Below are 17,074 nucleotides of genomic sequence, written 5' to 3'. Positions count from 1 at the left end.
CCTCTAACCAGCCCCACAGTATCTCCTCCTCGCTGCTCCTCCCCTCTCATATTCCTGCATTATTTCTCTCCTGCCCTGTGTGACGCGTCTCCGTGCACTCTGACAAGCTGGATGAATATAAAACAAGTTCCACCTCGGTGTCGATTACCACACGTATGCGCGTGAATTCATATGAGGAGGCATTTCTGCTCGCGATAGCTGACTCAATTCCTGTGGTATCAACGAGGTGACTTGTGTCATGGAAACACACACGCACGCACGCACACACACACACACGCGGCGCACAAACAGTTATTATTCAGTAATTACTAAACAATTATTCAAAACCTAATTGCCTCTGAAATGTACAGCTGATAAATGAAAAGATATCATCAGATATGTATTATGCAGAACAGTTCACTACTGCGTTATTAAATTACCCCCGTGCACACGCATATGCATGCACACTCACACTCACACTCACAGCAGTGGTTAATTGCCAGGTGGTGGGAGATAATGTGTGATTTAACGCACTGATGGATGTGTTTTTGTTTCGGTCACACATCTATGAACAGAGACATCTGTAACGGGGCAAACTCACACGTACACGAGGTCTCACACCCACAGAGAAACAGAAAAAAGAAAAAAAGAAAAACGCACACCACTACACACACAGTTGCGCCCAGGGATATCAGTGACAAGTGACTGATAGGCAGTGGCAACAGCCTTTGTGCACCATGTAAACACGGGAAATAATCCATCTTTTCAAAGTTTAAAAAAAAAGACTGCACAACAGGGACTTGCACGTTTTGTGTGCGTGTGCGCACAATAGTAAACGTATGTGAACATGCTAGTGTGTGCGTGTGAAGCAGTTAATCCATGGTAACAGTTTCAGCCTGTCTCTAGTGGTTGATGAGTGGCTCGGGGTCAGAAGCTGTTTGAGAAACTTGCAGTGTCCCGAGGCTTTACAAAGTGTTTACCACTCACATCGACAGCTATTTTACAGCTTATTATTGGCCTCCTAAACCTCAACGCTGCAATGTGAGTTAGAGAAAATCCAGGGAGGCCCATCGCCAGCAGCTAGAGACGCACCAGCCAACGCCACAAATGTTGGATGTTGTGCTGTTGTGGTGTAAGAGATTAAAATTAAAGCGGTGGGTATGATCTCATCCATTTAAATGACTCGAAAAAGTGAGATTGGACGAGCTACCCTGCTGTTTATCCAAGGATCCTTTGCCTGCTCATTCACTGAGTAGACTGAGTTGAGAAAGTGACTCCCACTCACTGCCCCCCATACATTGTCATTGTGCATGTGTGCAGTGAGAGGGAGAGCGAGGAGGAGATCAGGGATGAGGCAGGTCCACTGAGATGCACTGTTCTTTAATTAACCACAGTACAGACACACACAGAGAGACTCACACTGCAGGGGCTAAGAATATTTGGCCGTTGGGATGAAAACAGTGTTGGCAGAGAACGTGTGGAGTGAGAGATGAGAGACTGCGGGGCTCTGCGCGGCTCAGGCCGTGGACACTCAGGTTAAAGGTTAGGCTTCCCCAAACTGCCTTCGTCCTCCCTCTGCTTTGTCTCAACCACCAGCTGCAGTTTCTTTTCTTTTTTTTTTATTTCTTAACACAGAAAACGCAGCGGAGCACAGCTGACATATTACTTAACTAAAGATACAATCTTGAACAACATTAAAACTGCTCATGTTAAGTGAAGCTGATTTTGAAGCTGAAGGTCCCAGGTTCACCTTCGTTCCCGTTTATGCCTTCAGGGTTGTTTTTTGTTTTTTTTCTCCCCCCCCCTCATTTTATCTTAATAAACTTCTGTCTCTGTTATGAAAACCAAAGGTGGCATTTCATTTCCATTTATTATAAAATCACTTCTCAGTGGAAAAAAGTAGAAACGTACAGTGAGACTTGCAGAAAGAAATATCAGATACGATGGACTAGCAGCAACTGTGCACACAGTATTAGTCGGCCTATAATGTGTGGAAACAATTTCCCTTGCATTCAAGAAAAGTAATATCGTTTACAGAATCGCACCACAACCAATAACCTTTTTTTTCCCCCCCTCTCCTATTACTTCATGCAGAACTTCATATAGTAATTCTGCTGTGAGGCATAAATCCACTTTCCTCTCGTAGTTTTATTTCAAACTGTAAAGTAAAATCAGTGGCCTTGAGTTACTGTCAGAAAACAAAATTTGTTTTCACATTGTTTATGTCTTTAATAAGTGTCATCATAAAATGTAACTCACTCTACTGATCTGAGGAGACTTCTTATTTTTTTTTACATTTACACAGACTTCACTGAAAAGCGAGGGGAACGAAATGGAGGCTGTGCATCAGTGTGTGAAATGTGCAACTTACAAATGAGGTTGTTTAATGGCCTTGTTGAAAACTCCAAATGGATCACAACTCGCTTAACTGTTCGCTAAACCTTAAAAATGAGGCGAAATGCTGCGACAGTCTCGCGATCACTTTCCCTGAGCACCTGCCAGTCTAACAAACGAGATATGGACGAACAGATTAAAAGACGGCGAAATACAGATGGTGCAGGATTTGACTAATTGTAGGAGGAGGGATGAATCTGCGGTGAGTTACTACAAGACTGGCACTACGTTCTTTGAGAATCCAGCAGCAGAGCCATGGACTCACAAGAACAGCATTAAAAAAAAAAAAAGACAGAAGTGAGGAAGAGAAAAAAGAAGAAGCTTTTTTTTCTCACTTGAATCAAGATCGAGGCGAGGAGCGAGGGATTAGAGGGATAACAAAAAGGCCAACGGTCTGAGTGTAAACAAGAAAGGGGGTTAGAGGAGGTAGAGGGAGTGAGCAAGCCGGAGAGGGAGCGAGAAGGAGAGATTGAATAGTGACACTGCAACAACACAATGGGGTCAGGATGAAGAAGTGCTCCTAATTGAACCAGATAGGGGAGAAGACAGGAAGAGTGAGAGAGGAGGAGTGGAGGGCAAATGAATCACATGTGGCTTTGTTTGTTTTTTTTGTTGTTGTTGTTGTTTCTACTCCTCAGCTTTGAATGACCCCAAAGAACGATGTGTTGTGTGCACGCACAGTGTGACCCTGAGGTGCAGCCACATACATATTCCTGAGCAGCTGTGCATGTGTGTGTGAAGATGATGGAAAGACAGTTTGGGACTGAACCACCATGACTTCCACAGTCTGCCGGGGATGTGACAGAGCGGGACGGCACTCCAAAAAAAACACTGCACGCATGAAGATGAAGCAGTGAAATAGTTTGTGTGGATGTAAATAACTTCTACCACATAGGAGGAGGAGGGAGGAGGAGGAGGGAGGCGGAGGTACAGATGAAAGAGGCAGCTGTGACAATGCAATTAGCAAATGCACAGGCTGCAGTTTAATCATTGTTTTTTTCTGTATTGTTCTGTGTCTTTAGAATGGAGTACAGTGCATTAGTGAATACTAGTTAATGATAACTAGTACTTTAACTCAAATGATACTGATGTGGTCAATAATGAACAGAAGAGCACAACAATGTGACATTTTACTGAAGTGTTCGAGCATAAATCACTGGTGACATGTGATATGTGGACATGACAATGTAAAAAGTGGAGAATAGAGATTTTTACACACGCACACACACACACAGGTTTGCACTGCTATTCTTGTGAGGACACTGCAGTGACTTCCATTCCATTAAACACAACCTAACCAAAGCCTCAACCTTAACCTGGGCCTCTCACACACACACACACACACACACACAGAGACACACACAGTGACACATAATGAGCTCTTACTGTATGTTGGAGCTATTCCAGTAAACGGAGTGTCTGTTGGCGGACACCTGGAGCAGGTCCGCCCAGGTGAGACTCGTTAGCACCAGGAGAGACAGCGCGACCAGAGCCATGCTCTCTCCTCCACTCTTTCTTCCTCTCCCTCGGTGTCTCCGTCCTCTCTCTCGGTCCCTTCACCCCTCCACCAAACAGCGCGACTCAAACATCCCAGCAAATGCCTAACAGACGGGAGAGAGGAGGGGGACACAAAAGCTTCATATGCACGGCATTCAAACGCATACCTTCAAAGACCACATAAAGACTTTTGGTTAATAAGTGTTGTAAAACTCGGGCTCTATTGTGGTGTGAAGTGACTTTAGGTCCCTCCTTTTCCCCCCATAAACCAAACCCCCTCCTCCTCCCTCCTTCCCTCACAAATCCCGGGGCTTCAAGAGGAAAAAAAAAAGGGGGTTTTGTGCCTGTGGAGCTCCTCTCTTCTCACCGGGAACTGCAGCTTCTGAGCCCGCCGGAGGAGTGAGGCACGCCGGTGCACTGGATCCAAGCGGGAGGTCGGTCCTCCTCCTCCTCCTCCGGGCATGAGATGCTCCAGTCCTCTGGGGAAGAGTTAGTGTGCTGCTTAAAGTGGATCAAGGATGGGAAAAGAAATGGCTGAAAAAACAAGTCCTCTTCCTAATAAAAAAAAAGAAGAAGAAACTGTACTTGTTTCTTTATTATTTTGTGCTGCAGCAGTTTCTTGTCTCCTTGTTTGGATCCGAGTGAAGCGAAGCACGCGAGGCTCCTGAGCTCCGTAATCTCTGCGAACAATTCAGCCAACCACTTTCATTAGCTCCTCAAGACTCTATCCAACAACCATCGTTTACCACGAGCAGCCTCTCTCTCTATCTCTATCTCTCCCTCTCTCTCCTCCCTCTCTCCCTCCCCCTCGCTGTTTGGTAGGCAGCACTCGTTCACTCTGTGGCTCCGCCCACAGCGAGCGACAAAAGCGCATTCCTCCAATATCGTAGCCGAGTCTCATCATCATCATCATCAGCAGCAGCAGCAGCAGCAGTAGACATTACTACGCCTTCTCTTCTTCTTCTTCTTCTTCTTCGACCTACAGTGATTGTGTCCATGCACACATCTGTGAATCCCTCTCCTCTTCCACATCTGTATGCAGCCACCATCTATCTGCAGTGTGTTAACACCCACACTAACCTCTCATACATATACTATAGTCTTACACACACATGCATTTAAAGCTCAGAAACATCCATGGATCATCACCACCTTCCTCTCTCTCTCTCTCTCTCTCTCTCTCTCTCTCACTGCTGCATGTGATCTCAAAGCATTATCTTGTGATATAATGTACTGATTTTGTCTCACTGCTGATAAGAAGTTTGCTTTTGCTGTGTTATATTTAGCTAAATTGTCCCAGTAACATAAAGCAACTGGGTGGACCACTTAAAGGGGAATTCCGGTATTTTTTTGACCTGGGCCCTATGTTTATAAATGAAGGTGTGTAGTTCAATAGTTGACTGACAAAAGGTTTCAGAATTGGTGCAGTAGATCGCCTCGGGAGGCAATGTGCTGCAGTGTAATGTTACATTCTGCGTTATCTCCATAAAGAAGTGCTTGTTTTCCCCAATAAATGTCTCCGATTGTTATTGAAAGCGTGGCCGTCGGTTTGGTTACAGGACTGGTGAGGACACTGCACCGCTGTGTTGTCTGAACAACATATCACCCGCTCTCTCTCGTCTCCTCTGTGACTCACCGTGATAAGATAAGATAAGATAGCTTTTATTTATCTCACAGTGGAGAGAAAACGGCGTTACAGCAGCTCAACAATAGATAATAGACAAACAAATAAACAATATACAAGTAAGCAATAGAAGTAGGAAAGAAATTATTTACATATACATATATAAATATAAGTATACATATGTAATAAGGTGCAGTTTCTCTCTGTAGTAAAAATATACAATGTTTCTGCTCGGCTGTGATGCGTTCACTGATTCTCGTAAAAAGCGCTCGCTGACTCTCGCTCTCCTCCCACAGGACAATCTGACATTCTCCAAATATTGGAGAGGAGAGCGAGAGAGCGGATTTTACGAGCGTCAGTGAACGTATCACACATTGCTGTCACAGTGGAGATGAGAGAGAGAGAGATGTGCTGTTCTGACAACACAGCGGCGCCGTGTCCTCACCAGTCTTGTAACCACACCTACTCCCTTGCTCACAATATCAATCCGAGCCATTTATTGGCGAAAACAAGCACTTTTTATGGAGAACTCTGTTGCCCCGTAAGATTACACTTCAGCTGTTGCCATCTGTCGTGACCTACTGGAGCAATTCTGAAACTTTTTGTTTCAGAAAGTACTATTCATGTACACACCCTCATTTATAAACATAGGACCCAGGTGGAAAAACTAAACAAGTTAAGACTTCTACAGAGGTCTTCTAAAATCCCACACATTCCAGTATTATGATACAATTGTGACATGATATTGAAGCCTTTACAAACCTCATGCTCGTACAAGTCTTTTTAAAAACTGTCCGTTGTTCCGTAGAAACTACGATTAATTTCCCATCTTTGCTTAGTCAACGAGAAAAGTTGGTGCGTGACCTTTTTTTCTTCTTCTTCTTAGAGACACCAAAAATAAACATCTGTCCAGCGATGATTTCTCCTCATGTTCTCCTCAGACTCATGTTAAAACGTGTAAAAAACAAAAAGAAAAGAAAAGAAAGAAGAGTCAGAGAGAAGAAGAACAAGAGAGCGAGGGAAAGAAAGACAGCAGAGAGATTGTGAGATTGTTACAGTTTTCTTGCCGCCTGCTGGGAATGAGCTGGTTAAGGAGAAGTCAGAATGATTTATTGGGAGAAAAAAAAGAGGGATGTAAGGAGAAGGAGAGCAAGAAAGAGAGAGAGATGAGATGCCATCGGGGAATCCCTCTGTCTTCTCCAGTCCTTCCACCACTCTCATGAGCTGTCCATTTAATCCACCCACCCCACCCCACTCTCTCTTCCTCTCACCTTATTCTTGGTTTTCTAACGCAAACTCCCTCCACTCTGCCGTCCCTGCTACCTTGCCCGCTGTCTTTTGTTAGCTCTGTCTCTGTCTCTGTCTCCTGTGGTCTTGCCTGTCTCTGCTCCTCTACCTCTTCCTCCATCTCCATCACAGCGGGCCGGCAACTTTTTTAATGAGCTCTCCTCCCTATGACTCCTTTCCTCTGTCTATCATTTCTCCCCAGTTGCCGTGCGTTGTATCTCGGTTCATCACATCACGGCGTTGTGTAGTATCACAGCAGTCAGTTCAATGTGTGTGTGTGTGTACTTGTGTTTATATCTTTGTGAGGTCCAAAAAAAAAAAACATACATGTTTGACCTTGTGGGGATTTTTTGACAGGGCCCCATTTAAAAGGCTTTTTCAGGGTTAAGGTTCAATTTGGGTTTAGGGGTAAGGGTGTCAGGGTGCTGTAGTATCCCACTTCACCATCGGGTGACGTACAAGTCTGGATGCAGGGACTAGGACGCATTCCAACCAAAGAAGAGAAGAGAACGATGCTACAACTCCCTCGGACAGGTTCGAGCGGCTCACAGCTGAAAGGCCCGTCGGGCGGGGGAGTCGGGGTGTCAGCCGGTTCAAGGGTCGCCAGGTCGAGGCTCGGATGACTGTGGGTGCGAGTCTGTGTGCGCTGTGCACAGAAGTGTACCGGGGCCATAACAAGTTGGTTTGTGTGTGTATTTGTTACCTCTTCAGGACCTTTTCTAGCATCAACGCAGACCTTGTCAGGACCAGTAGTCCTCAGAGGGACCAAAACCTGGTCCGAATGAGACAGAACCTAATTTCTGAGGAACTGGTCAAGTTTCCTAAAATTGGAATTTTGGTTTGGTTAAGGTTAAGATTATGCATTAAGTGGTTAAGGTTTTGTTTAGGCTGTCCTAATAAATCAATGCAGTGTTCTATAGAATAGGACAAATTACTACATATTAAGGTGAAGACATGTTTTAAAGTTAGGCTGAGGTTTGGGTCAGGATTAGGGTTAGGCTTCTGTGTAACTTAAGACAATATAATGTCCCCTGAAGTCATGGATACCAGTATATGTGTGTGTGTGTGTACACTACTATATTCAGTCTCCCTAATTCTGTCCTCAGTGCATTGTAAAGCCCTTATTTGTTTCTTACATCCTAAGAACATTTTGGACATGTCACACCGTGGTGAGGTTTGTCTTGTCATTTCCTGTTTTATTTTGAAAACTAACCCTCCTCTCGTTTCAGGTCACTTGCCCTTCCTCACCTGTCTGTCATCCCTGATCACCTATTGCTTCCAGCTGTTCCCCATTAACCTCATGAGTTTAAATAGGCTTTGTCTCGCTTGTCTTGTGCCAGAGTGTTTTGTCTGGTTTGTTCACCCCAGTGTGCGTTCAAGCCTCGTCATGTAAGCCTGTTTGATTTTTTGTTGTTGTAAATTAAATTTTTTCCTCCATCCGGAGTGGTTGTTTTATTTATTTGTCCGCTTAAGTTCAAATTAGGAAAGCTAACCTTAGCTCATAGACTGTTTCATTGCCTATTAATTTATCACTCGGTCAAGAGGTGATCTGGGTTTTTGTGACAAATAAAGCCTGCCTAACCGTCCATCTCTGCGTCTGAGTCCTGTTTTGAGTCCCGGCCTGACAGGACAAGTCTTTTTTGTTGTTAATTTTTTCATTAAATAAAATTAAAAGGGATTGTTGTGACTTTTCAAGATTCAAAACAGGGTGGTTCTGAATTTCTGACTCCTGGCTCTCCATTACTGTGTGCATCATAATCAACAGAAATACTTATGGTATCCATCTTTTCATCTATCATTCTGTACAACAAGAACATGTAATTCCCAAAAGCTCACACTGTTCCTTTAAGAAAACCCAGACTTTTTTGTACTCACCAGATAATGAGAAACAGGGTTCATTCATGACCTTGAGCTAAAATCTGTTTCAAAATAAGTCAGTGGTTGCTAACTATTATTTTTCTGGGGCCTTTGACCACATCCCACTGTCTTCTTGTGCAAATATACTGGATGTCCCATGTGTTGCTGTGAGACCCAGTTATCATGCAACCAAATTTCAATGTCATGTGATCATACATGAGTAAGATCAGAAGATCATGGACTATGGTTAAAAATGTAACCATAGATTTAATTTTATCTATAAAAACAGTTTCAAATCAATTATTTAATTTTATATTGTTAGTTGCACTTTGATTACTGTAAGTAGTAGTAGTAGTTGTAATAATAATAGTAGTAAAAGAAGTAATAGTAGTAGAAGAAGTAGTAGAAATACACATTCACAGAAAAAAAAACAAACTCAAAACCAGAACCAGCTGCATGTATACTCTATAGGTAAAGAATGTTTTCTTTATTATTTAAGTGAACTGACCCTTTAAATCCCGGTCTATGGCGCACAGATGATTGATTGTATGGAATCTACGGGGAGTTAGAGTGTGGATGTGTTTTATGGTTACATCTTAAAGGAAACTGTAAATCAGACACAAAGAAGACAAAGTTGGAAAGCTGGAAAAGGGAAAGCAGTGATTTAGTACTTTTCCTATTTTTTCTGGGTTTTTTTTTTGAATAACAAAAAAAATCCAATTGTCACTTTTCCATTTGGTGTCTTTGAAAAAGACGCTGACATGTTCTGTTCCAGCAAAGACTGCTGTCAATTCTAATCATCCAGGTGGATTTTCCAGGCATGGGCTGCAGTGCTATTGGATTACTTTTGTATTGAGGTTATTATGAGAAACGACCCCGAGGCTGACTGCATGCGGTGACACTGAGGCTCTTATGACATTTCCAACCCAGAACTGGCCAACAACACATCTGTCAAGTGCTCCTTTCTGCAACCTCGAAATCTAATCGGAGCTTTCTCATCGCACTGATAATTCGATATTAGGCCCCTGTCGGGCACACATCACTCTCTGGGGCCCGAGGAATCAAGCAAAGCACGTAGCAAGTCAGCAGAAGACCCTAGACTGTGCATGGACATCATGTGAATATATACCATAAACACTGGGATCACTTGTATGTTGCATTTCAATGATATTCTTGAACTTCTCCCTCCACCTCCCACTCTCTCTGAGTGTCTTTAGCCTGCTTCGCTGTTCACTGTGGCGTTAGTAACTTGTACTGACACTCCCTCCGCCTCCCCCCACTCCCTCTCCACCTCTGCTGCTCTCCATCCCTCCCTGTCCCCCTCTCACCCGACTGACTGACACGAAATTTCAATCTCTCTGTTTATCTTTCACTGCTGTGCCTAAAACAACACGAGTACAGGCTGAGAGCGAGGAGCCGACTCGGGGCAGGTGGGAGGGGTGGGAGGGCGACGGTTGGTTGGTTGGTTGGTTGGTTGGTGGAGATGGAGCTCAGTGAAACACGCCGTTGGAAGGAAGAAAAAAGAGACTTGGAGGATGTGGAGGAGAGGTGCCGCCAAGATTGGACGGGAGGAAGAGAACGGCAGGGGCGGGGGGGAGGAGGTGGGGAAAAATGAAAGGTGCAAAAAGAGGGAACAGGGCTTTCTCTGTGTTCGTTGAAGAGGAATGGGGGTAGTGAGAGGTTAAGGAAAGGAGAAGAGGAGCTGATACTTTGGAACAGTCACGCAAAGTGAGGCGGCAGATGAGAGGAGAGGAAAAAGGGAAGGGGAAAGGGAAGTGCAAGGAGGAAGAGAATGTAAGTCAGGTTTGAGAGAAAGAGTTAGACGGGGCACAGAACATTAGGAGTGCAATGAGATATAGAGACTGAGGAGAGAGAGAGATTTATAGAGGTGCAGAAAGAGGGAGAGGACAGTGAGAGTGATGTGTGTGGAGAGAAGGGTTTTTTCTAAAAAGGAAAATGGGAGGGATGGAGAGAGAGAGGGCATATATATGTGTGTGTGTGTGAGAGAGAGAGAGAGAGAGAGAGAGAGCTCAGAATAGATATGCTCTCAACAACATGAAATATTGAACGAAAGAGACCGAACACAAGGAGGGGCAAAGAAAATGGAAGGACTAATAAAGACAAATACAATCATTTGTGTGTGTGTGTGTGTGTGTGTCAGAGGAAGATGAGAGAGAAGAAGAGTAAGTGACAGGAATATGAAGAATAGCTGCTAGTGGCTGGGAACCCCTTTCTCTCTCTCTCTCTCTCTCTCTTTCTCTCTCAGATTATTCTCATGTGTGCAGGAGGTGGAGTGGAATTTTGGTGATGTTGGAAAAAAAAGAATCTCTCTCTCTCTCTTTCTCTCTCTCACACACGCACACACACGCACACGCACACACCTCCTTTGATCTCACTTCTCACTGATCTCCTCTCCCTCCATGTCAAATATTTAGGCTACGTTTGGCAGGTTTGATGAAAACGTGCACGGGGAGAAGTCATTTTTTTTATTTACAACGTCAGCGTACAGTGTCGGCGTAGCCCCGAGACAATGATCCCAAATTGCACGAGACCGACACTGACCCAGAAACCCAGAATGTGCTGAGTGTCACTGTTAACACAGCAAATATGTGTATCTATATAATGATTTATGGCTATTTTAACTAATTCATTCAGTGCAAGCCTTTGGGGGATTTTAATCCCCCAATGTAAACATGAGGTCTATCATTTATCAATAGCACTGATGTGTTAGTTTATATTAGAAATATTTAACTCACATCATTCCTCAGTCACGATCATACTCTCTCTCACACACACACACAGACTCCTGTATTCACTTTCTCTGCATTTTAAACCCGTGATCCTGACATAAATCAAATATAGTACATCACTGAAAAGAGAGATTTGTTTCCAGAGGGTAAAGAAAAGAAGAAATCCAGGAAGAAGAGCCGCAGGAATAACTGTGGATGTACTGACCTGTACACCTGAGCATACTCAGGCATTTCTGAGTGGGAAAGAATAAAATATGCATCCTTTAACAAAAAAAAAAACCAAAACTTTATTTTATTATTTAAAAAATGTAACATGAATACAGAACAGATTAAATTAACATTTTCTAAAAGAGTGTAATGCCCTACAGAATCAATAGTGCATGCATTGTCAACTTGTTGATTTTGTGCGTACGTGTGCAGCAATACAACACACATAAATGACACACACTGGACAATAACAACAACGACGACGAGAGAAAAGAAACATAAAAGGGCGGCTGCAGCATTTCATCATCAGGAACACAAAAGTGAATAATACTGTACACCAACAGTTAATACTAAATCATACTAAATCATGATCATGCGTCTTCTGTCAGAAACAAACAGGATTATTGCCGTAATCCAACCTCATAAAGACGACATCGTGTTTGCCTTTAATCTAACACAACTAAACTGTGTGTGCTTTCCATTCAGTTATCTTGGTCATAGTAGTTTCTACAAGTCTACTGTCATGTATCGCGTCTCTCATGTCATGTTTGTGTGGAAGTGGACGAACAAGATTACAAAACAAAAGAACTGAAAGGTTGAATCTTTTCAAAATGAGGCCTTATTTTAAATTTGAGATATTATAGTTGTTATAGATCAGTGGGTGTGGCCATGTCAGTCCAAACTCTCACATCTGGATTACTGTGAAACATATTGTCTGTAAATATGAATTCTCATTGCATTGACGTGTCTATATTAGTCATCTGGTACAAAGCTTATGCCCGTTACAGGCAGGGTAAAACAAACACGGATTCAAGAGCACTGCGCATCCACGCTTTTTTGGATCCTTGTTCGAATGACAACGTGATGATGATGAAAGACATAAAGTTAACCTAGCGGTCCAGTAGAAACAGCGCCACCGTGTCATCACTTTGCAGCCGTTCTTGGGTTTTCAGTTGCCGCCCGAAAATCGTCTTTCGTTTTGCACAATTATTGCACGAAGAGGTGTCGGGGGGAGAGGGGGCGGGTAAGATGGCAGTTTGATTGATGCGTCATGATCTAATGGATCGGTCCGTTCAATATGATCGGATGGTGTTTTTACAGACCTTTCCGTTCCACAGGTGATTGAATGTTTGTTTTTTATATCAATGCATTCATGAACTGGTTACAATCAGGTTGTGATGAGGATTTAAAAAAAAAAAAAAAATGCTCCGGAAAACCATCTCTCTTTAAATCAATAGTTAGTGCAATATGTTTGAAGTGTGTGCATATGTGCAGCTGTGACCCTGTGTGTAAGAGCAGTTGGGCTTTGGAGGCTACTGTACTTAGACAAATGTTCCTAATGTCTCATATGTCACAAGTGTCACATCTGTATCGTCCCCTGCGAATGTACTTCTGCAGACAGCCGAGAACCACCGAAGACAGCCACTACACGCACACACACACACACACACGCACACGCACGCACGCACACACACGCGCACAGACACACAGAACAGGTGCAGGTTGGAAAAGCCAGCTGCCACCCGCTCTTTGTAACATCTACATTTCATGTGCAGCGGCAGCAGCACAGGTGACGCTGAGCCCCAGTGGGTACCAAGATTAGGAGAGTGGGAGGAGGTTTAACTTGCGCTGTTATCGAAGGTCAGATTTGCATTTCCCTTTTATTGTTAAAGGTTAGCTATTCTATCAAATAAGCTGATCGGACATCAGTACCTAAAAGCACCTTCTGCCCAGAGGCACAGTTTCTCGGAGCTTCAGATGGGGACGTTATATCTGGTCAGGAAGTTGAAAGAACAGTAGGGAGATATCTATTTTTTTTGCCCATTTGGACCATGGTGATTTGTTAGACGGTCATCTGCATCTCTGCTGCTTGCCGTCTTTCTTCTTCTTTTGCCTGTCTGTCTGTTTCTCCTTCTCTTGTCTGTGGCTCCATCTTTCCCATTCCATGCAATCCCCACATTTCCGTCTCCTCCCGCTATCTCTGTCACCTTACTGGTCGTTGATTCCTCCTTCCTCACTCTATCTCTATTTGCCCATTCCTTCTCGGCCTCCCTCTTTTTCCCTGGGCTCAGATGCTGTGAAGAAATGCTGCCAGGTGAAAACCTGGCAGATTAACCTCTGACCCTCGGCAGGAGGTGGGGACAGATTGGCTTGTAATTGCTATCAGTGTGGCGACTGTGTGCATTTTTGGGCCTTTTTTCCATTTGGGCAGCATGATGGTTATCTGACCCGGCACAGGCACAGGCAGCCATCAAATCTAAAGGATGAATAGCATTCTGGGCTGTGATGGTACATTACGGGTGTAAGTAAGTGTTCGGTGTCACAACCAAAGAGGATGAAAAAGCATTTCTGCTTTTCTCAGCAGACTGTAGCCAGGAGATCAGTATTCACAAGCACATTAACACAAAAACACACAACACAACGCAAGAGGACACAATTTAAATGTATTTTCTTATTTCGAATAATAAATAACACCTGATTTGTGCAACAGTGTGTTAAAGCCCGTCTACTGCAGCTTACGTCTTTGGGCTTTTGGGGTTTTTTTATGCATGGTAACCCATGTGTGCACAATATTTGCACTCACGTGTGCGTGTGCAGAGATGTGTTGCTGTGAAACACAGGCGCTGACTCACAGCAGTCTTTTGTCACACTGACTGACTGACTGCTGAGATGCTGAAAGCAGGAAAGCCATTTCAGACCGTGGGGTTAAATGATGGCAGGTACTCGGATCCAAAAACACAATAACACAACAGTCCTGTCATCTCCTTCTATAAATGCATTTCACGCAATCCCCCTCCATCTCTCCCCGCTCCCTGCTTGCCATTCAAACACTTGTGTTGGCGTCGCCTAAACCCACGTTGCCCTGCTCTTGCTGAAGTGGAGCCAGAAGCAGTAAAAACCGTGTGCGCCACACTTTTGTTGCTTCACGTTGTCGTCAAAATTGTTATGTCTGTAGACTAATTACAGAAACGATGATTGGCTTATTACATTTTGTTTTTGGTCACATTTGCCTCTTTCGTTGTTTGTGAGCGGCATAACTCAGAATGTATTAGATGAATCTGGGTGAAATTTTGTAGGTTAAGACCCACAAAATTAAATATTCAGTTTTGGTGATCATACATCTGTATTTAGGATTTTTTTTTTTTTTTTAAACCCCAAAACAATTGACCTTGAGAGATAAGGGACTGCATTGATGTTGTGGGAAACTGAGGAAACATACATGCGCTTCTGTTTTCAAAAACACAAAAACATATGAAACAACAATATGCCTCTTGTTCGTATTTCCCCAGAGTTTTAGAGTCTAAAAGAAGTTTAGAGAAGAACTTTAAAAGAAAATGCCGCTGGCTCCAGAGCTGCATGTTAGTATAGATGAGCAAAAAAAGGAGACCTTTTCAGTAACACGCTCTGAAACTAAGCAAACGTCTGTGGAGGTGAAACTGAACTTCAACTGTTTACACCATGTGTCATGTGATTCAGGCATATTTGTTTGGACACCATTGACCAGGGGAACAGTGAACTTCTCGTCTGTTTTATTCAAGTCCAACACTTCAATGTTCAAGTTAAAAATAGTCAGGGTGATATCGCACACCATTTCAAAGTAGTAGTTTGGGTTTGTTCACAAAAAAAAGAACACGCTTATGATTCAATGTATAAAGCAGCCATAGAATCAAAACATTAAATCCATAATAACATGAAGTTTATGTATCATAAAAAAATGGATGTAGTTTTCCAGTTTTCGGGAGGTAAGAGTTTATTGAAGAGTCACCAATTCCCACTTAACACTATACTTTCCCGAGGAGTTAATAGTCTCAGTTACTAGTTTCACGTCTGAAGGTGACGCTCTATTTGAAAATGATGATCCCAAAATAGATGATATGAGTGGACACTAGTGTGACTGACTCCTGGTATCGTCTGTGAAATACTGTTTGCAAAGCGTTGACATGGCGATGGAAAGCGAGAGTTGAAATTCTCACTTCACCTGGAGCTGGAATGCTTGTTTGGACACACAGATGGTTTTTGTCTGAAAACAGAGTTTTTAAATGAAAATGTAGTCATATGGATGTAGCCTGAGTGGCCTTTATCAGATAAACCTGCACAAACTAGACACTTTAAACGCACCCAGATAATGTGACTGGGAGACAAATGAACACTGCATGTACACCTGAGTCAGACTCAAGCCGACCTGGGTTCTCTGAACCTGTCAATCATAGAAGAATATGTGAGAATAATGTGATACATTATCACCCTTGCTTTCGCAGCAAGAAGACCCCGGTTGAACGAGGTTCTTCCTTCATGGAGTGTGCATGTTCTCCCTGTGTGTGCGTGGGTTTCCTCCCACAGTCCAAAAACATGCAATACGGGAATAAGGTAAATTGGACAATTGACCGTCGGTGTGTGTGTGTGTGTGTGTGAGTGGATGCTTGTTTGTCTCTATGTGAACTGTCCAGGATGTGCAGAGGATAAAGTGGTAAAAAATGGATGGATAGAGGTTGAGAAGACCCTTGATCTTGCTGAAAGAGGGCGTCCCCACTGGTGTTTGTTACTGGTAAGTGTGTATTGAAACAGACTGCTTTTTCTAGTTTTTTGTGGTGTCACCATGGTGGTGTCACTACTGAATGACTCACGTAGTGTGACCGTGTACTTCTGGTGTTGTCACTGCTTATTCATGATTCCACTGATGAAATGAATGAGTGAGTGCGAGACTAAATGGGCCATCACAGCACCACAGTGCTGGGGCCTCACATGGGTGGGCAGCCTTTTCCACCGGCCAAGGACTGACACAGTCAGCTGCAACAGAGAGACGGCACCAAAAAAAAGAAAAAGAAAAAGAAAGAAGAGGACTGCAGAGTTTTTTTCAAGGTGAGTCGGGGAGGGAGAAAACAGATGGAGAGAGACATCAGATGGCAGAGGAATGCACACAAAAGAAAAAAGATGGAGAGAAGGGGGGAATAAAAGTGGGTGGCGGAGAGGAAGTGAGGGAAAGAAAGAGAGAGAGTGAGTGAGTGAGTAAAAGCAGGTCTGGTCCAGGTGGGGTTCAGACAGTCAGTATGTTATTTTAGGAGGGTAGATGGAGGGAAGGAGGGATGGCAAGAGAAAGGGATGGATGGAGGGAGGGATGGAGGGAGGGGAAGATGAATGTAGTTAATTAAGATGAGCAGGCGGAGGAGACAGTGTGGAATTACACAAACACTAATTAGAGTCTTCGTTAGGGGGCACAAAATGAGAGCAGCACATCCATCATTTCAACCCGCCATCCCTCTTTTCTTCCTCCTTCTACAACTCTATTCTCTGCTGCTGCTCTTGCTTCTGCGTGCCAACCGTATTTGCCCCGCACGGTCCTCCGCCATCTCCACTTCTCCTCTGCCACTCACTTTCCCACACTTTTGTCCCTCCAGCTTCAGTTTCCTTCTCAATTTTCCCTATTGATCCTTTCAGCAGTTAGGCCCAATTTGACGTCAGGAGTCATAATCAAAGCAGC

At 43.6% G+C, this 17,074-nt stretch overlaps 1 protein-coding gene across 1 annotated transcript in view; it reads right to left on the bottom strand.

Moving 5' to 3' along the window:
* Positions 1–4,639, bottom strand: part of efna3b (ephrin-A3b) — a 58,864-nt gene extending 54,225 nt beyond the window's left edge. The window contains exons 1-2 of the mRNA XM_044034846.1: positions 4,238–4,639; positions 3,760–3,974 (exon numbers count right to left, since the gene is read on the bottom strand). Coding sequence (XP_043890781.1) covers positions 3,760–3,869 — 110 coding nt within the window. The 5' untranslated portion in view covers positions 3,870–3,974; positions 4,238–4,639. The remainder of the gene's footprint in view (positions 1–3,759; positions 3,975–4,237) is intronic.
* Positions 4,640–17,074: the final 12,435 nt, after the last annotated feature.

The sequence above is a fragment of the Solea senegalensis genome, linkage group LG9 (genome assembly GCF_019176455.1).
Source record: "Solea senegalensis isolate Sse05_10M linkage group LG9, IFAPA_SoseM_1, whole genome shotgun sequence".
NCBI lineage: Eukaryota > Metazoa > Chordata > Actinopteri > Pleuronectiformes > Soleidae > Solea > Solea senegalensis.
The sequence above is the reverse complement of the archived record's forward strand: the minus strand, read 5'-3'. Positions and strand labels throughout refer to the sequence as shown.